The following is a 26,954-nucleotide window of genomic DNA, read 5'->3' as shown; positions in this document are numbered from 1 at the left end:
ATCTGTGTAAAGCGCTGGAAATCTCACAGCTTTACAATGTAAGAAAATAAAGTCCACGTACTTCTGTGTGTGATTACAGATTAGATATTAACAGACAGCGAGCAGTTTTCCTGACTGTGCTCAAAGATAATGTTTTTTTTATTAAGTGTTTTACCTGCTGGCCTTTATGTATTTGCAATCCAGGTTCCTGGATCTCCTCTATTAGTGTCACTTGGGCTCTTCTCAGCTATTTGTTTGCTGTTGTACAATTATTCCTTGGAGTATGATAGGGTGGGGTTGGGGGGCAGATTGCCTCTTATTATATATGTCCCCTGAATGAGATAGAAATGTGAACTGTGCTGCAGCTATAACGGGGATGTTAGCTACAGAAAATTTGATAGGACGTCATGTTTGAAGGCTTATACCTAGATAGAAAATATTGCCCAGCAAGATCCTGCAGATAGTTCAACTTTTCATGAAAACTCAGTTACCCTTTAAGGGTTATGAAACTGTCAGGCTAACTTCACATGCAATTACACATGTGCATATTCCGGGGCGGCTGCCGCGATGGCGGTACAGTGCACGGCATCCCGTCGCAGCTCAAATGAATGGGCCTACTCTGGAGGGAGGTGTCGCGAGGTGGACGCCGCGGCTGAATCAGCTGTGGAGTCCGCCTGAAGAAAGGGCATGTTGATTCTTTTTTCCGTAGCCTGGCGGTCTACATAGACCTCCATTGTGACGGGGCGGGTTTTGACGTGGATTCAGCACCATAATCCGCCTCCTCTTGCCCGTGTGAACTAGCCCTTAGTTATGTGCACAAAGAAGCGCTGACAGAGGCATGTTTTTATGGAGTATGTAGTCTGCGCCCTTTGTTTCTAGGGAGAAAGTTACCATTGATGTCACACGTGAAGATTATTTTCACGGCTGCTCGCTAGTTAGTATTATACCTATACGAGGAAAACGTTAAAAACACTAAATTAGTAATATGAGAGTACTTGTGCAGAACCTAATGTCATGAACCGCACTCAGAAGGTAAATGTAATCATTTTATGAAGTTTGCAGTGTATTGAGCCACTGAGCCCTTTCACCAGCTGAGAGCCGAGTATCTCCACATAAGTAGTGTGCAGTATACAGAAAGACAATAATAAGAAGGATTTCAAGGCAGTAATACATTGTGTGTGTGGAACAGATAGTATATTTCAGTACGACATGCGTGGGATTCGAGATGGTAGCCTTGAGCAACCTCTACATCACTTCTGAGCTACCACCATGAATCCAATGCTCGTTGTATTGAACTGTACTCCCTTTTTTTCACACTGCAGAGCAGATTTGCTAATACTGTTTTAGGCTGCGTTCACATTTGTCCCGGAGTCTCTGCTGGACAACATTTTTTTTGTCTGTCAGTTTTAGTTTTAAAATGAAGGAAACCCCATTATATTCAGTGGGGTCCATAAGTCTCCGTAAGTAAGTAAGTAAGTCCATAAGTAAGTATGACAGTACTAAGGCACAAAGCCTTATTGCAGTGCTCAGGGGCACCATTGGGTATATTATGTACAGACACATTGTTTCTAGGGGAGAATTATTATTATTATTTATTTATATAGCACCATTAATTCCATGGTGCTTTACATTTGGGAGTTACATACAATACACAGAATATACAGGTAGATATAATGCTAACAATGACCGACTGGCACAGTGGGGTAGAGGACCCTGCCCGCGAGGGCTTACAATTGTTTCTAGGGGAGAATACCTCTGCACATGCAGCATCTGATATAGCATGCCATGTTTTTTCTGTTAAATTTTGTGGTAATCAGAAAGCTGAAGCCTCTGTATACAACCTGATGCATAAGGAAGTGCAGTAGAGGTCTCCTATTTCTCTAATAACCCTCCAAACAAAATGTGTTATATGGCCATGTGCGTGAGGCTTACAGGACTTACAGAAACACTATGGAATTTCAAGGACAAGTGTATGAGGGAGAGCAATATTTAATTTCGTTTTACCTTGTTGTTATCTGCATGCTTCTGGGAACTGTGAAGCAATTGTCTGATTATCAGATGTTTATAGCTAGAGAGAAATATGAGACTCACATTGTATGTTTTTAGTTGTTTTTTTTGTTTTTTTTTTTTCAGAATAGTAATATAATGTAAGACAACTGTATGTAGTATTATAGGCAAATAGAGTAAAACATTATAGCTTTCAAATAGTAGCCACAGTTTGTGACTGTTATCTCTGTGACACCATTTTTCCATAATGGGTCATTAAAGAACATTTCCAGAGCTGCAAGGCATTGAGTGCCTGCGGACTACAAGGGGTCGCTCATTGACAATTGTCACAACCAAAAGTCTCAATTTACTCAACAATGACACAAGAAATGGGCAGTGTTCACCAGTCTTAAAAATCCTCTTTATTTCATGTTGTGGAAACAGTCAGGGGTTTTTTTTGGTTTTTTTTTTTTTTTTTTTTGCAGATTTTGCTAGGGTTTTTTTGGGGGCAAATCCAGGAGTGGATTGAGCACAAGGTAGAAGTACACTGTCTACCAATAACTATTTTTTTTACACCTGTGGTAGAATAGAAAAACAACATTTATTCATATCCAGTAGTTGGTAGAACCCAGCAGATGCTTCCTTACGGATGGTATTGATCAACACAATACTCTCGGCTGCCTGGTGAAAATCCTGGTGTATGTGAGCCATCGGTTGGGTGCGGTTTCTCTGGCCAGCACTCGTCAGTCTCTATCTCCCAGTTTCAGGAGTCTTCCGACTCGGGGCACATTCCGACAATCAGTGTTCACCTTCCACTTTGTAATCACATAGGCAAATTGCTGCCGTCAATGGTTCATCTGCTCCTGTGTTTCAGCAGTTTTCAAGCTCTCCTGCTGTTGAGCTTGTTCCTCGCGCTGTGCCTGTGATTGTTCCAGCATCTCAGGAACTGGCTGGGACGCCATATAGTGAGCGTGTTGTTAGTGTCAATGATCCGCCTTTTCCAGGCGCTTCGGCTGCTGCCAAGCTGACCTGCCGCTGAACTTGTTCCTTTCGCCGCTCCTTTGATTGTTCCGGCATCTAAGGAGCAAACTGTTGTTGGAGTTGATGATCCACCTTCTCCAGCGTTTCGGCTGCTCTAAGAGCCACTTGATGCCTAGTTTGCTCAATCCTCCTGAGCTCCGCTTGAGGAGAAGTCTGTGACTTCTGGCTACCGTCATACTCTCGTTTTAAAATTTGGCCACAAATTAGATTTTCTTTTTCCCAGCATGTTTAAAATTGCCAAGCTGCCAATTTGGATTATTTCCTATGTCAGAGTCTCAGCACTGGAGCAGATCAGATAATATGCAAATGCATGTACACAATGGACTCTGTGTTATGTGTGTATTTACATAGAGAGGTAACAGCCCAGGCTTTATCAGCAAAGTGCAATTATCTGATAGGCTGCAAGATCAGTGTAATATAGTATATGAACCCGAATTCATAACAGTCATGAAGCCGTGTCACAAACTATCCAAATTACAATCTGTGTGCCCAATTTCATCTAAATCTGTTCAGATGTTTTTGCGTGAAAGAATAACAAACATCCAAACAAACTTTCACATTTTTAATATTAGTAGGATAGGATTCTCTGATGGAACATGGTACGATTTTGTTTCTTCTGGATGTACGTGGAAAAGATAGTATGGTAGTCTAAGCAAATTTGTGTGCGCCGTATTACAGCGTGGAGCAATGTACTTTGACGGCACTGTTTTAATATTATTTAATGGCTTGTCTGACCATATAAAATTAAACTAGATCTAAAGGGGGTTGTCCAAGTTCAGAAACATCCTTCCAGACCCAGCACCACAGCTGTCTACACAATGGTTGTTGTATTCCAGCTCCATTGAGGTGAATAGTGTCGAATTTTAGTACCTCACACAACCTATGGACAGCCATAGCTTTCTAATCCTGGTTTTTAACTTTTTTTTTTTTTTTTTGCCTTCCATAGTATAAGACAGCATTATCATTTCTTTTATTGCTTAGAGTTGTCTTGAGTGACCCCATTTTAATTAGTAATGTCATCTCTATACCTCTGCAAAGCTATTTTGTAATAATATGGAGCAAGTAATAAAATTGTAACATATGTCTATGATAACAGTACAGTAAATACATTTTAATTAAATACAGCAGTGTCTAAATGTACTTACAGTACAAGAAATCAAGATCTTTCCTTATCTCTGCAGGATAATCATGGGCCAGACAGGCAAAAAATCTGAGAAAGGACCAGTATGCTGGAGGAAGCGGGTGAAATCTGAGTATATGCGTCTGCGGCAGCTTAAGCGGTTCAGACGGGCGGATGAAGTAAAGGTACATAGATAAGCCTGAGATTGTCTAGATTGGTTGATTTTACTTGTATATAGTTTCATAAGAGAATATCGCCTCCTACACCTACCACTATGGTTGTATATTATTACAAATCAGTGGAATGGAAATGGATTTCCATGTAGGTAAAGTCAATAATAAAGCAGATTCAAACCTTTCTTTCATGCTTATTATAATTTTATATATTAACTCTTCCACTGGCCCTTGGGTTTTGTTTTTTGGGTTGTTTTTTTCACGGACGCAAAGTCCTGCATGTCCGACTTTTTGTCCATGCAAAAAAAAAAACCCAAACAAACAAAAACAAAATGTTTCATCGCAGAGAGACTGCATACAGACACAGGCGGATCGCTTTACAAACCCTTTCAAATGAATGGGTTTTTAAAATGACTGCCAGCAAGCTGTCCCTTATGCAGTTTCTCTAGGGATTAGGACAGAAACGTGGAGGGCAGACAGGGGCGCAAGTGTGAACATCCCATAATGTCTGCAGTGATGTTCATAACCATGTTCCTCTTCAATATTCCTGGCAGTGAATTGTCTCCCTTCTATTTGCAGGGTATGTTTAATTCAAATCGTCAAAAAATTCTAGAACGAACTGAGATTTTGAACCAAGAATGGAAACAACGAAGAATCCAGCCTGTTCACATTATGACCTCCGTCAGCTCTTTACGGGGGACGAGAGAGGTACGAACCAACAGTTTCTTATGATCATTGTAGAACTGTAGATGATTTCTTTGTTTTTAACTTGAAGCACATCTGTCGGCACGATATGCAGGCCTCACTGAGGGCAGATTGAGAAGTGACCGTGTGTCTATATATGTGTGACTACGGGGAGGTTTATTGGGATTTTATGGTAGGTCATTAGTTGTAGCGCAAGCTGAGCATTCTGACCTATGCGTCTGGTATATTTATGAGCTAAGTGACAGTTTTTTTCATAGTACTATGCACAGGGAGAAAGCTGTGAGAAGTCGGCGGGTGGGCAGAGTATTCACGAAACAGACTACTAAGCGCTTTACTTGTGCTGCAACAAATGATCTGCACTCCGCAGCACTTTGCATCATCCTGACTAATATACTATATGTTTTATATTACTCTATTGACATAGACATAAGCAGCACTGCTGTATGAATGCATCTGTCACTATTTCATGCTGCCCTCAGATGAGTTACCTTTAGAATGTTTACGTTGCGCTACCTCCCATGGTGGATGAATATGCATACGCCAATATAATGACAATCTGCGTAATGTGAAAGTAAACTTGCCCCTGACCTGCTTCTACTGGCTAAATTCCTCCTCTGATATAAGCTGCTTTTCTCTCATTAAACAGAATGGTATAGCAGAATGCTTTACTATTGAGGATTTGAGAACTTCTTTATTATTCATTTTTCTATTGTTATTAGCTCGGATAATGACCCAGTTGTTTTCACAGTTTTTTCCCAGAACTATGCTATGTTTAATTCAGTTCTAAGGGAACATAAACAGGATTTAGGAAAACAAAGAACGGTTTGTAGTTATTTAGATATGTAGAACTAATTTGCAAAGCAGATTCCTAGCCATATACAGCCTGTAAGGCCCGGTTTGCATCTGAGTTTGACTCCTCTGAACAGAAACCTATCCGCATTAAAAAAAAAAAAAAAAAAAAAAGCGGTTACCGCGGACCCCATAGACTATAATGGGGTCCATGTGGTTTCTGCATGGAAAATGTGGAGAGAAAAGCACTGCTCCCAGGACTTTTCTCTCCGCATATTTCATGCTGATATTGGAATGGAATGGCCCGTACGCAGATGTGATCCAAGCTTATTATAAGTCAATAGATTTTAAAGTATATTTCAAATCATTAGTATTGTAATATAAAGTATAGTATGAGGTTCAAGTCCCATACTTGGTGTAATAATAAAAGTTAAATTGTAAGTTTAAAAATAAATAATAATAAAAAAAAAAAAAAAATTCAAGTCATCCCCCCTTCTCGCCTTCACGTGTCCCATATAAAAATAAGTTAACATATTGGGTATCCTTGCATCCAAAAATGCCAAATCAGTATTTAAAAATATTTATCTCATTCTGAATTCCACAATGAACGTTGTAGTGGGGGGAAAAATCAACACAGCCGAGTTGGCAGCTCAGATTTTTTTTTTTCTTTCAAAGTTTTGGATTTTTGTAACTTGTGATCTTTACTCCATAAAACAGTTTCCAGCTTCTCATTACATTGTAGGGAATATTAAATTGTACAAATAAATAAACCCTCATATGTTATGTCACTTGTCTAAAAGAGGTAATGTATATTCACTGAGTGGTTTGACCTGCTGGAACCCCCCACCGGTCATGAGATGAGGGTACCAGAGTCTTTTTAATTTTTTATAGGACTAACAACAGTAGGTGAATACAGGACACTTTTAGCCCTATAGAAGTGAATAGAGTGGTGGTCACGCATGTACAGTATAATAGATTACTTATATGACTACATGAACTCCAGAATAAATATAGAATAAAATACATTTAAAGAGGACCTTTCACCATATCCGGGCACATGCAGTGTTATATACTGCCGGAAAGCTGACAGTGCGCTGAGTTCAGCGCACTGTCGGCTTTCCCGATCCGTGCCCGGTGTAAAGAGCTTACGGTGCCGGTACCGTAGTGCTCTATGGTCAGAAGGGCGTTTCTGACCATTAGCCAGGAACGTTCTTCTGCCTCGCGGCACCAATCACGCTGTGCTGTGGAGTGGGGAGGAACGCCCCCTCCCTCTGCTCACACAGCTCGTCCATAGACAAGTATTATCAGGGAGGGAGGGGGCGTTCCTCCCCGCTCCACAGCACAGCGTGATTGGCGCCGCGAGGCAGAAGGACGTTCCTGGCTAATGGTCAGAAACGCCCTTCTGACCATAGAGCACTACGGTACCGGCACCGTAAGCTCTTTACACCGGGCACGGATCGGGAAAGCCGACAGTGCGCTGAACTCAGCACACTGTCAGCTTTCCAGCAGTATATAACACTGCATGTGCCTGGATATGGTGAAAGGTCCTCTTTAAAGGGGCTCTATCAGCAAAATCATGCTGCTAGAGCCCCACATATGCGTGCATAGCCTTTAAAAAGGCTATTCAGGCACCGTAAATGTTATATTAAACTATCTAACTAGAGCACATTCTTTTTTAGGTTATTATTTTAAAACGGGGGGGTAGTTTAATATAACTTTTACGGTGCCTGAATAGCCTTTTTAAAGGCTATGCACGCATATGTGGGGCTCTATCAGCATGATTTTGCTGATAGAGCCCCTTTAATAAAAAAAAAATTAAATGACACTGAGCTGTAGTTACAGAATTTCTTAGGACGGGAATTTTTAAAATCTGTTTTGCTGGAGTTTGTGTTGACGTGATTTGTCCTAAATTTATCAAATGTGAATGTGAAAATTCTTATGGTTAACCTGTCTAGCTGACTGTGCACCAGATTTACCAAAAGCGACGCATTTGCATGTCAGGACAGACATTTTAGACCTAAATGTGTGTGAGATCTTGTTGATCTTGTTATGGAGCATCAGCCATTGTATTGATAGGAATGTTCTCGGCAGTGAACTGATCATGTGAATTGGTGTTCCTCTGGATGAGGCCTAGTATGGTAACATATTCACCTTCACTATTATGTAACACCGTCTTTGTAAGATGCATGCTTTTGGTTTCACTGTAATGTTAAGTTCTAGATTATTTTTTTACTTATTTCTGATTTCATATTGTCTTTTTTTATGTTTTAGTGCTCTGTTACTAGTGATTTCGATTTTCCAAAACAAGTCATCCCTCTTAAAACACTCAATGCTGTAGCCTCTGTGCCTATCATGTATTCTTGGTCTCCACTCCAGCAAAATTTTATGGTAAGTGGCATGTGGAATATCCTATGTTATTCTAAAAGTCTTGTGTCATCTGTATAACACATCTGTAATTGGCGATCAGTGTACTTTTGCATCGACTGAGTTATATGGCTTATAGTCCGAATATCCGCTATATTACACAGTGCTGTGCGCTACTGATAGTCTTTATCATTTGCTAGTCAGCTAAGTAACATTCCTAGGTGCCCTTATTTCTGAGACATGACCCCAAAATCGGGTCATGTAATAGGTCCTTGAGTAGTTAATGAATAAAAATGACAGTATGTTGTGAAAGCATTGACATGGGTGCCGGCATGTTTCCTGTAGTGATAATTATAAAGTTACCAACAAAATTATGACATAAACCTAAATAAGCGTAGTTACTAAGTAAGCGTCAATCTTGCCATTCTCACTGGGATAGCTTTTGATCTTACGTCACTTTTAATGTACAGGCCTTCGCTCCTTTAAACCTATGGGTTTTCTCAGCTTAGACAGAGTTTCATAGTAACTATCTTTTCACAAAACTAGTGATACATCTGATGGTTTGATCAATGGGGTTGTAATGCCGAAGCCACCACTGATTGATGAAATGGTGAGGTGGAAGAACTCCGCTGAGCACTGTGCCTGTTCAGCTTTGTTTCTCTATCACTGGAAAATGGGCTGATTAATTATTTCCACAACTTTGTTTCATTAATTGGTGATGGTCTTAGCACCCAGACAACCTACTGGTCAAAGTTTATAACAGCTGAGGTTTTTTGAGATACTAGTTATTCTTTAGGGTATGTTCACATGGTGGAAAGCTTTTCCACCATGTGAACGCTCCATGTGGCTAGCCGTGATGGGATGCAGTGCATTGGCATCTCGTCATGGCATCTCGCTCCTGATTAGGCCCAATTGAATGGGCCTAATTGGCAGTGAGTCTCGCGCCACGGCTGTCTCAGCCACGGAATCTGTGGTAAGAAAGGGCATGTCGCCTCTTTTTCCTGCTAGTGGGAAAAAATAGCGAGCGGCTCCCATTTAAAGAGGTTCTCTGAGTTGGATAATCCCTACTTGTTGCAAGAGTCCCTTGTAAATAAATAATATGATCACATAATGTCCCCTCCTGCTGAGTTGTTAGCAGGTGAAGACTGGCAGAAAGTGTTTCAGTTCTCTGCAGCGCCACCAAAGGGAAAATGAAGTATTACACAGTGCTTATTCAGAGCAATGTGATGTCTGCACTAAACTAGATGGCTTGTTCTACCTCTAATAGTAATAGTCTTTGTCCCAGTAACCCAGGACCATAGAATCTCTATAATTCTGGGGCCACACGGTGGCTCAGTGGTTAGCACTGCAGCCTTGCAGCGCTGGAGTCCTGGTGTTCAAATCCCGCCATGGGCAAAAAACCATCTGCAAGGAGTTTGTATGTTCTCCCCGTGTTTGCATGGATTTCCATCCCATATTCCAAAAAAAGACATACTGATAGGGAAAAATGTACATTGGAGCTCTATGTGGGGCTCACAATTTACATTTAAAAAAAAAAAAATCTCTATAATTCTGGCTTTGTGCAGGTGGCTGCACGGATTTCAGCTGGTTTGTGTTGCAGCTTAATGGCAGTATTGCCTAATACAGCAATTTAGAAAAATTATTTTAGTCCCATTATAGGATAGATTTCTTTTATGAAAATCGAGTTTTTTATTTAATTAGTTTTCAGACAAGAAACATATTCTACAAACAGAACCAATAAAAACTAGCAAGCAATAATGTACGCAGAAACTTATCATATAAACAGACAAAAGAGAAAAAAATGTGCACATGAACAATGCAGAATTGCCTTGTGTGAAATTTCTTTTTGTAAAGTAGACAATGTCTTTAACCCTATATATATTCAGCTTCACTGTTGCATATGATTTCAGGTAGAAGATGAGACGGTGCTACATAATATTCCTTACATGGGAGATGAGGTATTGGATCAAGATGGGACTTTTATTGAAGAACTCATTAAGAACTACGATGGAAAGGTTCATGGAGACAGGGGTACGGTTATTATTGCAAATCGTTTCAGTGGATTAGAAATTAATTATATTTTTTGATATGGTCGTCCTCTCTGGGGCAGATTTACTAATTCTATCTTATCTATTATTAGACAGCGCACACCGTCATATATGCACTAGAAGTATTGCATTGGCTTATGCTAGATGATAAATCTCGCACATCTATAAATTGTCTAGTTCCTCTATACCACTTATTAATTGACAGGCTTTGTAATAGAAATTTATACCAGAATTTTAGTATAATTCTGGCTTGCTTTGTCACAGCTTAAGCCCCGCCACCTTCCTAACTCCCACTAAGCCACATAATAACTATGGTGCACAGCATGTAGACTAGTGTTTGCTTAGTGCAGATGAAGCCAGAATTCTGGTGCATTTAGCTTAATATTTTTTCCCAATGGATCTGGACATGATGGGCTTCACAGAGACCTTACAAGACATGGAGCAGTTGCAGAGGAATTGGATCACTACTGTATTATACCAGTGACAGCAGAATGTAATTGGTTCCTGTGGGCCACTGCTCCGCTTCTTGTCTTGGCTAGTCACGAGGCCCATTGTGATCTCCTCTTATTCGCAGGCTACATTTTTGGATATCTGCGATATTTATGTCCTTGACTGAAATCTTTTGTTGGGCTGGATAGTAATTACTAGTTTACAGCTGTTAGCGGACATGTTTTGTTTCCAGCCAAATCTCTTGGCAGTCATACAAACCTCTGATTCTGTAATGACCATGGGTCTGGCAGGGCTGGTGGGAAAACAGCAAGGTAAAGGAAAGCACTGGCTCTTTTTATACTCGCACTTAATAACTGGTTGCACTTTTTTCCAAAAAGAAAAGATAAAACATATTGTCATGTGTTATTTCTTTTAGGAAAATCTTATTGACTTGAGGTATTCCAGTTATTAAAATGTTTGTGTTTCACTTGTCATTACAGGAGTAATGGTGTAATAGAAAGAGACATATGGGTGTATGTAAATGGTTAAATAGCTTGTCCAACTCAGTTTTAATAAAAAAAACCCATATAAAGGAATTTGTATGCATGAGAAAGGGGTGCTGCAGCAGGACCACCTTCCCTGCTGTTGCTGCTCCCTCATAAACCATTTGTTTGTGGTCAGTTGACCTCTGCAGCCAGTTACTGGACTCACCACTAGCAGTTTATGACCTCTATATACTATACACTAGCGGTTATATACTATACTATATACTAGCATTTTATGACCTCTCAAGACTTTTAAAGGGATCCTATCATTAGAATCCCGTTTTTAGCTAAACCCACGTCGGAAAAGCCTTAAGAAAGGGTGTTCTTCCCCTACCTTTAGAAGTCTTATCTGCGCTGCCATTCGGTATATATTCCCGATTTCTTCATTATGGTAATGAGTTTTCTCGCAGCACTGGGGCGGTCCCCCACGCTCAAATAGCACTGGGAGGTTGGGAGAAGCAGTCAAAGCACATGGCAGATTGATCTCTAATGTCTATGACTACACTAATCTTTATAGGTTTTTGTGTTTTTTTTTGATCATGACATTTTTCTGAAGTCCATCTTTTCGAGAGTAACATACTAATATCATCTATCTGTGTTTTGTTTTGTTTTTTTAACTTTGCAGAATGTGGCTTTATCAATGATGAGATATTTGTGGAGCTGGTAAACGCACTCAGCCAGTATAGTGATTATGAAGATGATGATGATGGAGAAGACAATCAGGACGATGACCAAGATGACAAAGATAAGGATCACGAAGACAGTTTAGATGGTAAATATAATATTATTTGTGTTCCTTTTTTTTCTTTGCAATAACCCAAAATGTCTAGATTAAAATATCATCTTTCTTTCCCTACAGACAAGGTGGCTCGTCTGCCACGGAAGTTTCCTTCTGATAAAATCTTTGAGGCAATATCGTCCATGTTTCCTGATAAGGGAACAACTGAAGAATTAAAGGAAAAGTAAGACTGGCTATATATGTGTTTATCAGAGTTGGGCAATGAATATTTTGCATGTAGGCAGCCAAAATCCAGTTAATAAAGATACAGGACATATCCAAATAACACCAAGTAGTCTAATGTACATTGGAGGGTAGCAGTCATGGGGCCCAAAAACTAAACGGGCCATTTCTGCTGAGACCTAATGTGCACTTGATAATAAGTTGTCTTATTCTTACCAGATACAAGGAATTAACAGAGCAACAGCTGCCAGGAGCTCTACCTCCAGAATGCACCCCAAATATTGATGGACCAAATGCAAAATCTGTACAAAGGGAGCAGAGCCTACATTCATTCCATACATTGTTTTGTAGGCGATGTTTCAAGTATGACTGCTTTTTACATCGTAAGTTCATATCCTACTTTAAATGTTATTTGTTAAACTTTTATATATACCGCTGATACATGAAGGCCTTGTGTAGTTATATAAAAATATTAAAACCACCTAGACTGTGGTGAGATAATAAAAGAAGTAATACTTATCTTACTGATCCAGCCCGCTTCCCGTTTGATGCTTTCCTGTTCCCGGCCAGTCTTGGTATGCACTCCATTGCTGAGATCCTGATATGGATGTGTGACCACTGCAGTCACTGATGCAGCCAGTGTTTTGTCTTCAGTGGTCACATGTCCATTCTTGGATGTCATTGCTGGAGGCAAGGATACAGAAACTGGCGGAAGACCAGGAAGTGTTGAAATAAGATCATTGGGGGGAACAGTAAGATGAATATAAGTTCTTAGAATTCATATACATGTATGTGAGTTTGACAACTTAAAACCACTCTAAGGAAAAAAGATAACATATTTGTCCATATAAGTGATGCATTAAACAGTGATTTTAAAGAGTATCTCCAACTATAAAACCACTTTTCATTAAAGGGGTATTCCCATAACTCTTGTTCTTCAGCCTCCAGGCTCTGTGCTATCTTCACTTCCTGGATTTCTCGGCACATTGGTGGGCAGGGTTTCACTTGCTGTGCTATGTTTGCAGTCAGTAATGAGGGATTGGTTGTAAATGCATTACCACAGTATGAAGCTGATGTGGAAACTGATGTAGCAGAGCTGGATTTAAGTCAGCTTGCATTAAATACAGAAGTAATGGACTCCTTATCTCAGCCCTTGTCAGTCAAATTCAATTGAACCGGCTGATAATTGGAAAAGCTGAAGATAGACAGCACAGTAATCTTAGAGCTCTCACCTCCCTCCTCCCCTATCTGAGGAGCTCCATTGCTTGTCAGCTCCTCCCTTCCCCCCTGAGAGAAGGCAGCTATGTCACTTGGGAAATGAGCAGATAAGCCCAGTGGTCATAGAAAACAGTGTCAACAATGAAGTGAATAAATTAAGATAGCGGCCAAACAAAGCAGTTTTGATAAAGCAATGTATTTAGGAAAAGTCTTAAATCCACATAAACTAGCAGTATAGATAGGATGCTTTTCATGGGACAACCCCTTTAAATGAACAATACAGGTAAAGACACTTTATCCATCTGCTTTCCTCCTCCTTTCTCTTCACTTTATCTGACACAGAAGTCTATGGAGAAAGGAGGAGGATCCTGATTCCTTCTAGTTAAATCATTATTTTTTTGCCTAATTCAGTACAGTGGCACACCATTATCTTACAAGTTATAGCGGAGCTAAAGAACTTTCTTAGTTAAAGTGTGGAGTAGAAGTGTTATAAGTAGTTCAGTCTGATGAATGGAGGTAGAAACATATTTCTTTAATAAGATCTATTAGGAAGTTTCTTGTATTCACCTGCACTGTTAATTTATGAAAAGTGGTTTTATAATTGGAGTGATTTTTTTCCCCAAATTCAACCCTTTTTGAGTATTTTTCTTATAGTGAATATATGTGCCTTTAACGTCACATGCTTTTTAAAGGGATAATGTTTTGTTTTGTTTTTGTTTTGTTTTGTTTTTTTAGTCACTTACAATTCATGTTACTTTTTTGTGTTTGTAAAGCTTTTCATGCCACTCCCAATACATACAAAAGGAAAAATAATGAAGGTGCAAATGATGGGAAACCTTGTGGACCCAGCTGTTATCAACTTTTGGTAAGTTGAGTTTCACTGATTTGCTCAATTTTTCATTTAAAACCATTCAAAAAAGCTGGCCATACACATGAGATAATGTTTGGTTGTAATGCAGCCGATTCGTTGTCTGTTGGATTATTTGTATCGCTGACAATGGAACAGATAAACTAGTGAGCAGGGAGTCCATAGTAAAAGAAGGCTTGCAGTAAAGGGGCAATGATCATGTAGAGACAGAGTCATTCAGTTATGGCATACACATCTAGCTTCTGCCAACCACAATCAAAATTTTCACATAATTTTCGTCAGATGCCTTCCGTTGCAGGGGTTTGTTCTCATTAATATTTAGGACGAATTTAAGCATTTCAGATAACTTTTATCCCATGTCTGTGGGCAGCTTTAGAATGGTGAATACCTGTACAAATGTAGATTGCTATTTACTAAGCATTTCAGTTGAGCCCACAGTCAAAAGATGCATATCATTTAAAGGAAGGAGCAAGAGAATTTGCTGCCGCTTTAACAGCAGAGAGGATAAAAACACCACCCAAACGTCCTGGTGGTCGCCGAAGAGGTAGACTTCCCAATAGTACCAGCAGACCTAGCACACCAACAGTTAATGTTTCAGAATCAAAGGACACAGATAGTGACAGGGAAGCAGGAACTGAAACCAGTGGTGAGAGCAATGATAAAGAAGAAGAAGAAAAGAAAGATGAGACCTCAAGCTCCTCTGGTAATTGACTTCAATTAACTTAAGTGGCTTCTGTTTATAGATACTCATATCTCAGTGGCCTGATATCAAACTGTATTTTATTTTTCTTTGAATCTAAAGAAGCAAACTCTCGTTGCCAAACGCCAGTCAAGATAAAGCCAAATATTGAGGCTCCCGAGAACGTGGAATGGAGTGGAGCCGAAGCATCTCTCTTTAGAGTTCTCATTGGCACCTATTATGACAACTTCTGTGCAATTGCAAGGTTGATTGGTACAAAGACATGCCGACAGGTAATTAGACCTATTTTACAGCTTTTCAATATGACTTAAAGGGGGTTCCCATGTGAATGCAGCAGTGGTGTGCGTTCATTGACACTGCTCTATTCAAATCTGAGTGTCTTAAGGGAACAGGTATGGGATATAGGGGACAGCAAATGTTGACCATGGCCATGCATGCACATGGCCGCAACCTTCTAACAATGCACTTGGGGGATTTCAGACCCACCATTCTCTTGAACGTTTGTGGTCCCAGCCATGGGCTTTCCCCCAGTGATCAGACACTTATTCTGTATCCTGCAGATTGGGAATAAGTGTATGCAGTGGGGAAAATGTCTTTAAAATAGTGATATTGAGGTTGCAGATGTCTCCCAGAAGATCTGTCTATGGTGTCTTTTGTCATGTAATTTTATATTTTACTTTTCTGAACGATCTGTTACAGGTGTATGAGTTCAGGGTAAAGGAATCTAATATCATTGCTCCAGTTCTTGCTGAGGATGTAGATACACCACCAAGAAAAAAGAAAAGAAAACACAGGTACAATTGTTATTTAACCTACGGTCTAATGTAGTGTCCAGCAGCAAATAAACAATGTTAAGTTTCCCACAAACTTCATGGAACATCTTCAGGTTTTCTGTGCCCTACTTTATGCCCCATTCTGTTCATACTTGTTATTGTGATTTCTTATTTCTAATACTGAATTTTCACTATTGCAGGTTGTGGGCCGCACATTGTAGGAAAATTCAGTTGAAAAAAGGTTTGTGTGTATTTTTGGAGCTTTTGGTTGGGTACTTATGGTAGTGTACATTCCTGTCTACTGTGCATCAGATGTTTTAATCTGCACAATTCCTGGATATGTGGGAAAACAGCACAGGCTTGGCTAACATTGGCTTAACTTGAAACAATGCAGAACTTATAATAATGCAAAAAATTGTTGTTCAGAACATCTCTCTTCACTAAATGTATACATGGCTACTTATCCAATATAGATATGTTAGGTGAGAAGGTGAGATGCCATGTTTATGCGTAGGGAAGAGAGAGGCTCTAAACAACCATTTCTATATTATAAGTATAATAATACTGTACATAATGATAAAACTATGAGCGCTTCTAGAACAAAATGATTTGTGGGCAATCACACAAATGAATAAAAGGCTAGTACAGCACTATTCTCTTTTGTACCAGTTCTATCAGCGTATTTTCTTTTTTACTTTTTGTATCTTTACACCTTTTCACAATTTCATTTTTGCAGATGGTTCGTCTAATCATGTTTACAATTACCAGCCTTGTGACCACCCTCGCCAGCCCTGTGATGGCTCCTGCCCCTGTGTAATTGCCCAGAATTTCTGCGAGAAGTTCTGTCAGTGCAGCTCTGAGTGTAAGTTAAAGGTTAAAAGCAACGTTTGAAGATCTACGTTCAGGCTCCCGTATACACGTCTCATTAATTGTCTCTCTTGATAAAGGCCAAAACCGATTCCCAGGATGTCGTTGTAAAGCACAGTGTAACACCAAGCAGTGCCCATGTTACCTTGCTGTTCGGGAATGTGACCCAGACTTATGCCTCACCTGTGGTGCTGCTGATCACTGGGACAGCAAAAATGTGTCATGCAAGAATTGCAGCATACAGCGAGGATCCAAAAAGGTTAGGCTCATTTGCCTCATCTCCTATATTAGTTTAGAAATGCAAATACTTTGAGGTAAAGCTGTCAGCCAGCTGTTGGTTGACGCATTTGCATTTCTAGCCACATGTAGGCCCTATAAGAAATATCAAGGTAAATGATCTAGGTATTTTGATGCAAAAACGACTTTTGTGATGAGGCTATTTACCTGTATCCAGCTATGAGAGGAGAGCTCTGCCAACCAGTTCTCAACCAATCTGCACTATTGCCAACACTTCCAGAGCCCCTGAATGTTGAGAACTGTCTGGCAGAGTTTTCCTGGTGCCGCTCCCTCTTGTCTTTATCGTAATCAATGTCTATGTGAAGTGGCCCTTAGTATAAGGTTGTATTTTGAAGTAGTTCATTAAATGACCTACTCTTAGGATAGGGAATCAATATCAGATCAATGGGTTTTGAATCCTTGAACCTCCACTGAACAGCTGTTTGAAGGGGTCCCGGTGCTCTGGCGAGCTTTGTGGCCTCCTCATCCCTTACATCAAATAAGCAGGAGGAAGCTGTTGTATGCTGATGGGGGTGTCCTGAGCAAGACCTCAACTGATTTGATATGGATGGTCTATCCTAACTAAAACCCCTTTAGGGAAATTTGATTTCATTTAATAGATACCTTGTCCTCCGGTTTGTCATGAGCCACACCTTAGAGGATAGCTTGTTTTAGGGCCTCCCCCCTACCATCTTTAACACTGTATCTCTGTATTAATAGAGCCCTGGACACATATATAGAATTATTATTATTAAAGATTAGCCTGACATTTGTCACATATACATAATGTTGCCCTTATCTTGGGTTAGAGGAATGTAACAAATACCCTGTCTTTGTTTGCCCCTCTCCACCCTTTTTCAATAACACTTGATTCTGCAGACTGATATGGTCCAATTTTGGCAAAGATGCAGAATTGCTAGGTAAGGCCTCTTGCGTTTTTGGAATAGATGCACGTGAATGGGCGGTATGGCTGCCTTGACATTAGGAATGGTGCAGAGCGTGAGCTGGCCATTTCAGACTGCATTCCTCCCACAAGTCATGAGACACAGCCATGTGAGAGCGGGTCTCATTAATCCTCTACTCTTCATGTTTTCCATTTCTTTGTGGCTTAGAAAGAAAGGGAATTGCCATTGAGTGAGTGCCTTGCAGTAGGTGCAGTACTGTGACATATTTTTTTTTTTTTATTATTCTTTTTCTTTTGCGGCTTATGCTTGCTATGTTCACACACTTGAATGTCTGTCTTGCGACTGTGAACGGCTTTGCCGCAGTGAGGTTGAAACTGTGATTTGCAATGTTATTTATTGCATTAGCAACTCTAAATTCATTAAGATTTTATTTTTTTCTTTACTTCTTTGCAATGCAATTTTACATTCATTCAACATTACTTCAGTAGTTCACTCCTAGCAACTTAAGATATCCTGTTTTCTTAGCATTTGCTTTTGGCACCATCTGATGTGGCTGGATGGGGAATCTTCATCAAAGATCCTGTACAGAAGAACGAGTTTATTTCTGAATACTGTGGAGAGGTATGCTAAAAATGTCTGACAAGTTATTCACAAAGTACTTTACATATCTGTTAGCCTAATGTAGTTTACCTGACAGCTCATACTCTTGTACACTCTGTGGGCTGAATTTGCATGTGATGGTTTATCTTCCATTAGAACATAGGATTTGGTGTGTTGTAATCCAAAATGGCTGACCTTTCTTTCTCCTGACATCTAGCATTCGAAAGTGGTCTGCTGGTTCAGTTTATTTGTTTTATACAGTAGCTTTCCATTGGGTCTAGGCTGGTCATTAAGTGGTTAAATGTTTTTGTTTTCAGATTATATCTCAGGATGAAGCAGATCGAAGAGGGAAAGTGTATGATAAATACATGTGCAGCTTCCTCTTTAACTTGAACAATGGTAAGTCTAACATGTACTACATGTATGTATGTTGTATGATCACTACTAGCGATGAGCGAGTAGTATTTGATCAAATACCTCCCTGCCATAGGTATATGTGTAAGCGGCTGAACACCAAGGGGTTAAACACATAGAATACTCGATGCGCTTAACCTCCTGGTGTATGGCCCAGCGCCGCACCTCCCATGAGGCGACCTGAAGCGAGCGCTTCAGGCGGCGCTATGTCAGGGCCCCGGGGGAGGGCGGCATTTTTGATTACCTAAGCCAGCCCAGGACTTAGCACCGAGCGGTGGATTGGGGAGGCCACTGAAGCAGCGCTGCTCCAGCAGCCTCCCCTCACGCTCAGGCAGAGAGCAGGTCCTCTCCGTGCCTGCTCTCTGCCTGCGAACGCCGCTAAGCCTCACCCCTTCTCTTAGCCCCGCCCCTCCGCTCAGTCACGCCCCCTCCTCCGGGGGGGGGGGGGGGCAGCTTTCTGTCGTTCGCCTCGGGCGGCGAAAGGGGAAGGTTCACCCCTGGTATGGCAACTTATACGTATACCTATGCTGGAGAGGTATTTGATCGAAAACTACTCGCTCATCTCTAATCACTACATGTGATGTTGGATACATGGCCTATATGGGGAAGTTGAAGTGCATCGGATTCTGTGCTCTGTTTTCAGGACAAGCCTGTATGTATAGTTTGATGCTCATACAAGGCAACTTTATGGGCATCTAAATGTGATTTGTACCTGAGGTGAATGGCATTAGCCTGTTGGGTAACTGCTGATACACAGGCAATGTCCTACTCTAATGGTGGCAGCTTCTGACCTCTGCTATTTAACACCTTGAATGCCACAATAAAAGCTTTTTACAGCTTACAAGGACCTAGACAATTGGAGTTAAATTTCATAGACAATCTGTTTGGCTCTGTGATTGGAACCAGCCTAGAGATTAAGTCACTCATTGTTCTTTATTTGAACCTACATCTTTTCTCTTTTGTGTTTTACCATTCCCTTATTCAGGATGTTACATGTTGTTTTGCGAAAATTTGTTTCTGCTTTAATAAAGTGTGATGAAATATTCATATTGCAGGCCTATGAATAGAGTAGGGGAGTTGGGAATACATACAATGTATAGAAATGACTGCAATAGCTAAGAAACAAGAATGTAGCATAAACTATTGTGCAGACTCCTCACATTTCACAAACATAAAGAATAACATTTGTAAGGATCAGAAATATTTTGGTATCATCTTGGGTTTTCTCCAATGTGCAGATAATTTCTTTTCTGTTTATTTCAGACATTTGTCTTCATTGCCTGTTTTTTTTTTTCATTCATTTTAGATTTTGTAGTCGATGCAACCCGCAAAGGCAACAAAATTCGTTTTGCAAACCACTCTGTGAATCCAAACTGCTATGCAAAAGGTAATGGATTCCTAGCAAAATGTGAACTGGGCACTGATGCAATTGGGAATATGGGGACATGTGATAACAGCCAGTTTTTTTTCTGTTTCAGTAATGATGGTTAATGGAGACCATAGAATAGGCATATTTGCTAAAAGAGCCATCCAGACGGGTGAAGAACTATTCTTTGATTACAGGTTGGTGTTATGTACTAAGAATGATTCTAATTGATAGCTACAAATATTACCGTATTTTTTGGACTATAAGGCGCACATAAAATCCTATGATTTTCTCAGAAATCGAAAGTGTGCCTTATATATGAGTTAATTCTTCACTTGTTTCTTACAGTTACAAGTTCTTACAATTGTAAGAAACAAGCCGGGCTTGAGTGAATGAGCGGGGGGGCTAGAGATGAGCGAATACTATTTGAAACATCCATTTCGAATAGCACACTCCCATTGAAATGAATGGAAGCGGCCCGCACGCAGGGGGTTAAACGGCCGGCTGCCGGCAAAGTCTGTGTGCCGGCTACATCCATTCGTTTGAATGGGAGCGTGCTATTTGAAACAGATGTTTCGAATAGTATTCGCTCATCACAGTATACAAGTTGAAAGTTATATGTGCTGCGCCTTATAGTCCGGTGCACCTTGTATATGAACCTAATCGACTTAGCAGGCGCTCCTTGGTTTCTCTGGATTACATTGATGTCAAAACTAAATGTGTAACAAAGGAAATGTGACATTTGATGTCATACAGGAACTTCTGGATGACTCCTTGTCCTTCCATATGGACGTTTCTAGGGTGGCTGTATGGCATGTATTTCAGCTTTGACTTTAACAATGTGAATATAACACATTGTGCAATTGCATGCCACGTCATCTATAGTACAAAAAACTAGCTGTTTTCTGCACACTGAAATATCAGGCATTCGTCCTTTTACACATTATTTGAAAACCCCAGCTAAATAAGATTGTGACCTGCCCCTGCAGACTATGTATGTACAGAAGTATTCGTGCCTACAAACATTGGTGCACATTTACTGTTGTGGTTATGGCTAGACACTGTGTAAACATGGTGCAGCTTGGCACATTTTAATTTTTTTTCTTGCTAGACGTGTGGGGTGTGGCTTCTGGCGTGGTTTAAAGACGCACAAAAATTGTATTGTAAAATTTTGTCTCAAAGTAAACCAACTAAAGGGTGGTACACATTTAGACTACAGTCTAAATATACACCAGATTTACCATCCAGCGTCAGCCACTGTGATAGAAAAAGAGGTCTAAGAATGCACCAGGAATTTGACAAATGCCAGAGGAGGCCAGGGAGGGTGAAAAAAAAAAAAAAAATTATATATATATATATATATATATATATATATATATATATATATATATATATATATATTTGTGTGTGTGTGTGTGTATGAGTATGATATCACTGAGTCCTGGCCATGTCTGACCTCAGCAGTCAAATTTGGTGCAGAACTTTCAGCAGCAAAGGCACGGCAGTGGGGACAGGCGAGTATGATTTAGGCTCTAGGTTGTAAGGCTCTCTCTTCTGACAGTGGAGGGATATCTGTACCATCTCTGGCATCTGTGCTTATATTGGCAAAGCTGACAGTGCACTGTATTCAACTAGTGCCTGAATTGACTATCACTCTTAGTAAATCTGGGCCGTTTTGTCTGTTGTGTACCAAGCAGCTGTATGGCCCCATTCAGAATATGTGTCTATATGCATCAAACCTAAGCCTCTGACATGAAAGTGTGTGGCCAGTAAATAGTTTTCTTAGTGAGTATTCAGGTGGCTTTGCCTTTACTTTGTTGTATATCAGCGTATTTCTTACAATACAACTTCTTTTCCTTGTAGATATAGCCAAGCCGATGCTCTGAAATATGTGGGTATTGAGAGAGAAATGGAAATCCCATGATGGACCAGCTACCTCTTGTTGCAGCCCATGCCTTACCTTCTTCAGGAATTTCTAATACTGGCGCAATTTTTAGCTACAAAGAATGAAATGAAAAATGCGAGTGGAAGTTCTGAATTTACTGAGTACTGTATAACTAATTTATAGTGATGTCAAAAACAATTTATTCTTTTTTTTTTTTTTTTTTGTCAGCTGCAAACTTTCTTTTGTACCAGTGAATTTTTGGCAATAATGTATTGTGGTACATATCCCACCTCAAATAAAATATACTTGAACTTCTGTATTTCTTATCTGTTTAACTTATGGCTTTCCTACTAATGGACCGGATTTGCTGATTTCAGGTGACGGTTTATCGAACATTGTGCAGACTGCGTCAACAACTTTCCATTCTGTGGGATTGATATGATGCACAGAAACAAAAACTACTATAGCAAATTATGTGGCTAATAATTGATAAAGTGTAATTTGGTCACTGGTGACATGGAGAAGTCCTAGTGTTCGTGAAGGACCCGGCTGTTGTGGATATGACGTGTAACTCTACTAATGGCTTTTGTCCTGGCTGAATTCAGAAATGGTTTAGAAAAAAAAAATAACAGTGAGAATTATGCAATAACTTTATAAGGGGTAGGGAAAGTGATTTTGTGATTTTATACATTTTTGTAACATCTTTTATGTGATTTAAAAAAAAAAAAAAAAGTGTGAAGTTTTCCCTTAGCAATGCTTTAAATGAGCATTACTAATGAAAAATCAGTCTTCAGCTTAGACTATACATGCTGAATATGCCTGACGTATATAGTAAGGAATATGCAAGTAAGACCTCATTGGTGGAAAAAGAGGAATGTGCTCTAGTGCCACCTTTTGGAAAAGTAGCTCCATATAGATTAATGCAGGGTTTTCAAAGAAACGCTTGTCTTTCTCTGAGACCCCTTCTGACTTACATGGAGAGGCAGGTTTCTCCCCTGCCTACAACCATTTATGTAACTTATATAGGACACTTAACTGCAAGTATAAGGGCCCCTTCACACGGAGTATACGCTCACTGATTCTGAACGTGTAACACGTTCCAAGTCAGCGGCGTTAAAACAGATCCCATTGCTTTCTATGGATGCCAGCATACGTGCGCTCCCCATAGAAATGAATTGGCTGCCTTTTTCCCCCCTATTGCTTTCAATGTGATACGCGCGTATCACATTGAAAGAAATAGGGGGAAAAAAAAAAAAAAAAAGCATTAATTTCTATGGGGAGCGCACGTATGCCGGCTCCCATAGAAAGCAATGGGATCTGTTTTAACGCCGCTGACTCAGAACGTGTTACACGTTCAGAATCAGTGAGCGTATACTCCGTGTGAAGGGGCCCTAATGTTTATCCCTGACTTTTACACTAACAGACTGGCTCTCTTCTGTCTTTACAATGTGCGCTCAGAGATAAAAGTCGGGCTGTTGGCAACCAGCAATGACAGTGTAATTAGGTAGGGGGGAAACATTTACAGACCTTGGGAAAGGAAGGGGATAAGGAGTGTCTGCAGAAGATTGAGATTTGTGTACCAGGCCTATTGGGGCCAGTCTGGAGCCACTATGACTTCCTGGAATGGCTTTTGTCATTACTCGCATGAGGACACAAGATAAAAGTAGAAGTGGAGCGAAGAGATACATTAAAATATGTTTCAGGACACTTCAAGAATATCAACAATGAGAGCGTTTGGCTCTTGTAATCTGTAAGTTTGTGTCTCGTGAGGGGTACCAATAGGTCCTCATCTAAGGTGCCTGATGTTTGATAGCTTTTCTGGAAAACCTCCAGGTTAAGGCACCAGTTCCCCTAAACTAGCTTTTACCAGTAGAGCTATCTCCTGCTCCACTGTCCACGCCTGGGATGTAAATTTTTGAGGGCAGAGATAAGTAGCGCCACCCAAAGAAGCAAGCTTCAACCTGGTTCCCTAATCCCTCATGCCACCTTGCTGATTTTTTTGAAGTCCATTTGTATCACACGTATTAAATGTCGCATCGATTGATAAATTTAGTGCACCTATAAGGGTAAAGTTCACACATTTTTTGGTCAGGATTTTGAAGCCGTATCCGCCTCTAAATCCTGACCAAAAAGACGGCTCATGTTGAAATCAATGGAGCCGCTCAGGTGTTTTTTTTCCAGCTCCCGGAAAAAAGCAGCGAGATGTTCATTCTTCAGTCCGAGTCGCCTCTCCTCCAGAGTGGGCCCATTCATTGGGCCTATTCCAGAGCGGAGTGTGCAGCTAAATACCAGCGCAGTGCACCAGCTTTCAGTCATGGCTACCCGGCTGACAGAATAAGGACTGCACCTGTCCATGCCTGGTATTACATATCAGATCCCCAATAAATGTTGTATGACTGCAGTACCCCACACTGCTGATTCTTAGGAGAAAGCTATGGTTTTCTGATCCTGTACTAAGGCTGGGCAATTGATTGCAAAATAACCAAAAGTCCGCTGAATTAATGGATGTGAACTTGCTCCCCTCGATTATTTCATTTATTTTACATCCACGCCGTCTTGTTTCACACTACCATTAGCTAAATGATGCGTGACTAACTACGTTATACAATCAGGATTGCTGATATGTGAATCGCCAAAACCAAAATTCTGTTAATTCTTTACATGCTGCTTATGATACCTGAGCTTGATCCCCTCAGTTGACAAACTAACAATTCTTTTAATTCTTTCATAATTTATGGAGTCAGGTTTTATATCAAGCTCATTGGGTGAGATTTATCGTGAAGTGAAGACAGGTTTGTATTGCTGGAATTTGTGCCAATGAAAGGCTCCATTCAGAACTTTTTTTACATCCTTTAAGCTGATCCATTTAATAGATGCAAACAATGGATGACTATGCATTTACATAGAGATCAATATCCATTTTTTTGGACGGACACAAAAACATAGTATACCTTACTTTTGTGTCTGTCTGAAAAAAAATGGATTTAATTTTTTAATAAATCAATTATTAATATGTGAAAAGATGGCGATACATTTACATCCGTTTTTTGTATCCATTATACGGATCTGCTAAACAGAGGAAAACAAGATTTGAATAGAACACTTCTGTTCCGAGATGTTTCCCCAATTTCTATACCACCCACTCACTGGGACAAAAGCGTGACTTTTTTTTTTTCATTATTTAAAATTCGCAATGCATAAATCTGGTGTAGTTATACAGGCTGGCCACGCCTAATCTGCCAAACACTTCTTAAGGCCGGGGCCCCACGGGACGCAATTTGCCCGCAGCGGAGATGCTGTGGCAAAAATCGCGGCATTTTACAGTGCAAACAAAGGGGATGAGATTTGTGCGAATCCCATGCCCACTTTGTGGAAAAAAACGCAGTGCAGACACGCTGCGATTTGCAAAGCCATTGCGGCTTTGCAAATCGCAGCATGTCAATTATATCTACGGAAACGCCATCGGCTTTCCCATAGATATAATTGTAACAAAGTCCGTGGAGGAAAACTCCGAACTTTTTGTTGAAAGTGCTCTGGAAAGAACCGCAATGCGTTCACGCCGTGGTTCTTTCCGCAGCGCTGCAATTACGGCCCGTGGGGCCTTAGCCTTAGATTGCAAATTCAGAAGTCGGAAACAGCAGAGTTTGATAAATTCTCCCATTATTCTGAATGTCCCGTTTTTAGATTCTGTATTTTCTTGTGCCAGACTCATTTCTTAATATATCTTTATAGTGTTCAGTCAGGAACTACTCACTAGGGAAGTTGTTCTTAACTGATGTCTTAGTTAATGCATTAGGAAATTCCACACGGACAATTTTGCTTCCCGTGTAATACTAAGGATATCCTGATAACCTGACCTATTGGGGTTACTATAGGACTGGAGATGGGAAGCATTGCTTTATTGAAGAGGTGGGAGTATAAAATGAGGAGTATACACTGCGTTCCCTCACTTTTGATGGGTTAAATATCCTTCCGCTGAATAGGAAACTAAGCAGCTTAAAAGAAGAAGATAATAGGAAAATCAATCTTGTTCATTTAAGAAACCAAAGATGCAAGAATGTACTGACCATGGAAACAAGCCATCCACGTCATACAAATAACATTGATTATGCCTGTACAAGAGCTGCATATTTGGTTTTAAAATCAGAATAATCTGAGTCAATGTGACCAGAACACACAGGGACTTACACTTCAAGAATCAGAAAACAGAATTAGACTTGCCACTAATTAAATCTCTGTAGACTCCTTTGTGACATCACCACAGGAGGTATAGGCTCCGTCTTATAGGGACAGCAAGACCACAAAAAGGTAAAGGGATTTTCCCATATCCCTCCCTCAGAAGTTTCTCCTCTTCTCACTTCCTTTATATTTCTACAAGCTGGTGGGCTGGATATGACTGATGAACAGGACACTATGAAGTATCTCACTAAATATTGCCTTTCCAAAGAGAGTTTAAGATTACATGAAATCTAATATAAATGCAAATCAAATTTTCACAGTAAATGTGTATTACATTACCTGGGTTTGCAGCAGACTTGCAGTAAACTCAATGTTATCTTTCCAAGCCTTTATCAGGAAACTGCTATTAGCTGACCCGACTGCCAAGAACAGAACATAAAACGTGACTACTACGTAACTTTTATTAGTTATTACATTAAAAAAGGAGAAATATCCAAGTGATATACAGTTTGGTAAACCCTTACTGAAATAGTGCAGTCTGGTGAAAAAATATAATTGTCTACTGTTAGGATATACAGTCCTATGAAAAAGTTTGGGCACCCCTATTAATCTTAATCATTTTTAGTTCTAAATATTTTGGTGTTTGCAGCAGTCATTTCAGTTTGATATATCTAATAACTGATGGACACAGTAATATTTCAGGATTGAAATGAGGTTTATTGTACTAACAGAAAATGTGCAATATGCATTAAACCAAAATTTC

At 40.1% G+C, this 26,954-nt stretch overlaps 1 protein-coding gene across 2 annotated transcripts in view; it reads left to right on the top strand.

Annotated features, from left to right (window-relative positions):
- The window catches only part of EZH2 (enhancer of zeste 2 polycomb repressive complex 2 subunit), a 33,365-nt gene extending 11,105 nt beyond the window's left edge, over positions 1-22,260 (top strand). The window contains exons 2-20 of one of the 2 annotated variants that reach the window (XM_075271237.1): positions 4,188-4,311; positions 4,879-5,007; positions 8,065-8,181; positions 10,068-10,188; positions 11,805-11,951; positions 12,039-12,141; positions 12,360-12,523; positions 14,132-14,223; positions 14,689-14,929; positions 15,029-15,198; positions 15,626-15,720; positions 15,900-15,940; positions 16,436-16,561; positions 16,647-16,825; positions 18,273-18,368; positions 18,665-18,746; positions 20,068-20,148; positions 20,240-20,324; positions 21,991-22,260. In XM_075271237.1, the coding sequence (XP_075127338.1) occupies positions 4,195-4,311; positions 4,879-5,007; positions 8,065-8,181; positions 10,068-10,188; positions 11,805-11,951; positions 12,039-12,141; positions 12,360-12,523; positions 14,132-14,223; positions 14,689-14,929; positions 15,029-15,198; positions 15,626-15,720; positions 15,900-15,940; positions 16,436-16,561; positions 16,647-16,825; positions 18,273-18,368; positions 18,665-18,746; positions 20,068-20,148; positions 20,240-20,324; positions 21,991-22,051 (2,247 nt within the window). In that variant the 5' untranslated portion in view covers positions 4,188-4,194 and the 3' untranslated portion in view covers positions 22,052-22,260. Of the gene's footprint in view, positions 1-4,187; positions 4,312-4,878; positions 5,008-8,064; positions 8,182-10,067; positions 10,189-11,804; positions 11,952-12,038; positions 12,142-12,359; positions 12,524-14,131; positions 14,224-14,652; positions 14,930-15,028; positions 15,199-15,625; positions 15,721-15,899; positions 15,941-16,435; positions 16,562-16,646; positions 16,826-18,272; positions 18,369-18,664; positions 18,747-20,067; positions 20,149-20,239; positions 20,325-21,990 lie in introns of both variants that reach the window. The other variant, XM_075271235.1, reaches the window with a different exon arrangement.
- The last annotated feature ends 4,694 nt before the right edge of the window (positions 22,261-26,954 follow it).

The sequence above is a fragment of the Leptodactylus fuscus genome, chromosome 4 (assembly GCF_031893055.1).
Source record: "Leptodactylus fuscus isolate aLepFus1 chromosome 4, aLepFus1.hap2, whole genome shotgun sequence".
NCBI lineage: Eukaryota > Metazoa > Chordata > Amphibia > Anura > Leptodactylidae > Leptodactylus > Leptodactylus fuscus.
This window is presented reverse-complemented; position numbering and strand designations above follow the sequence as displayed.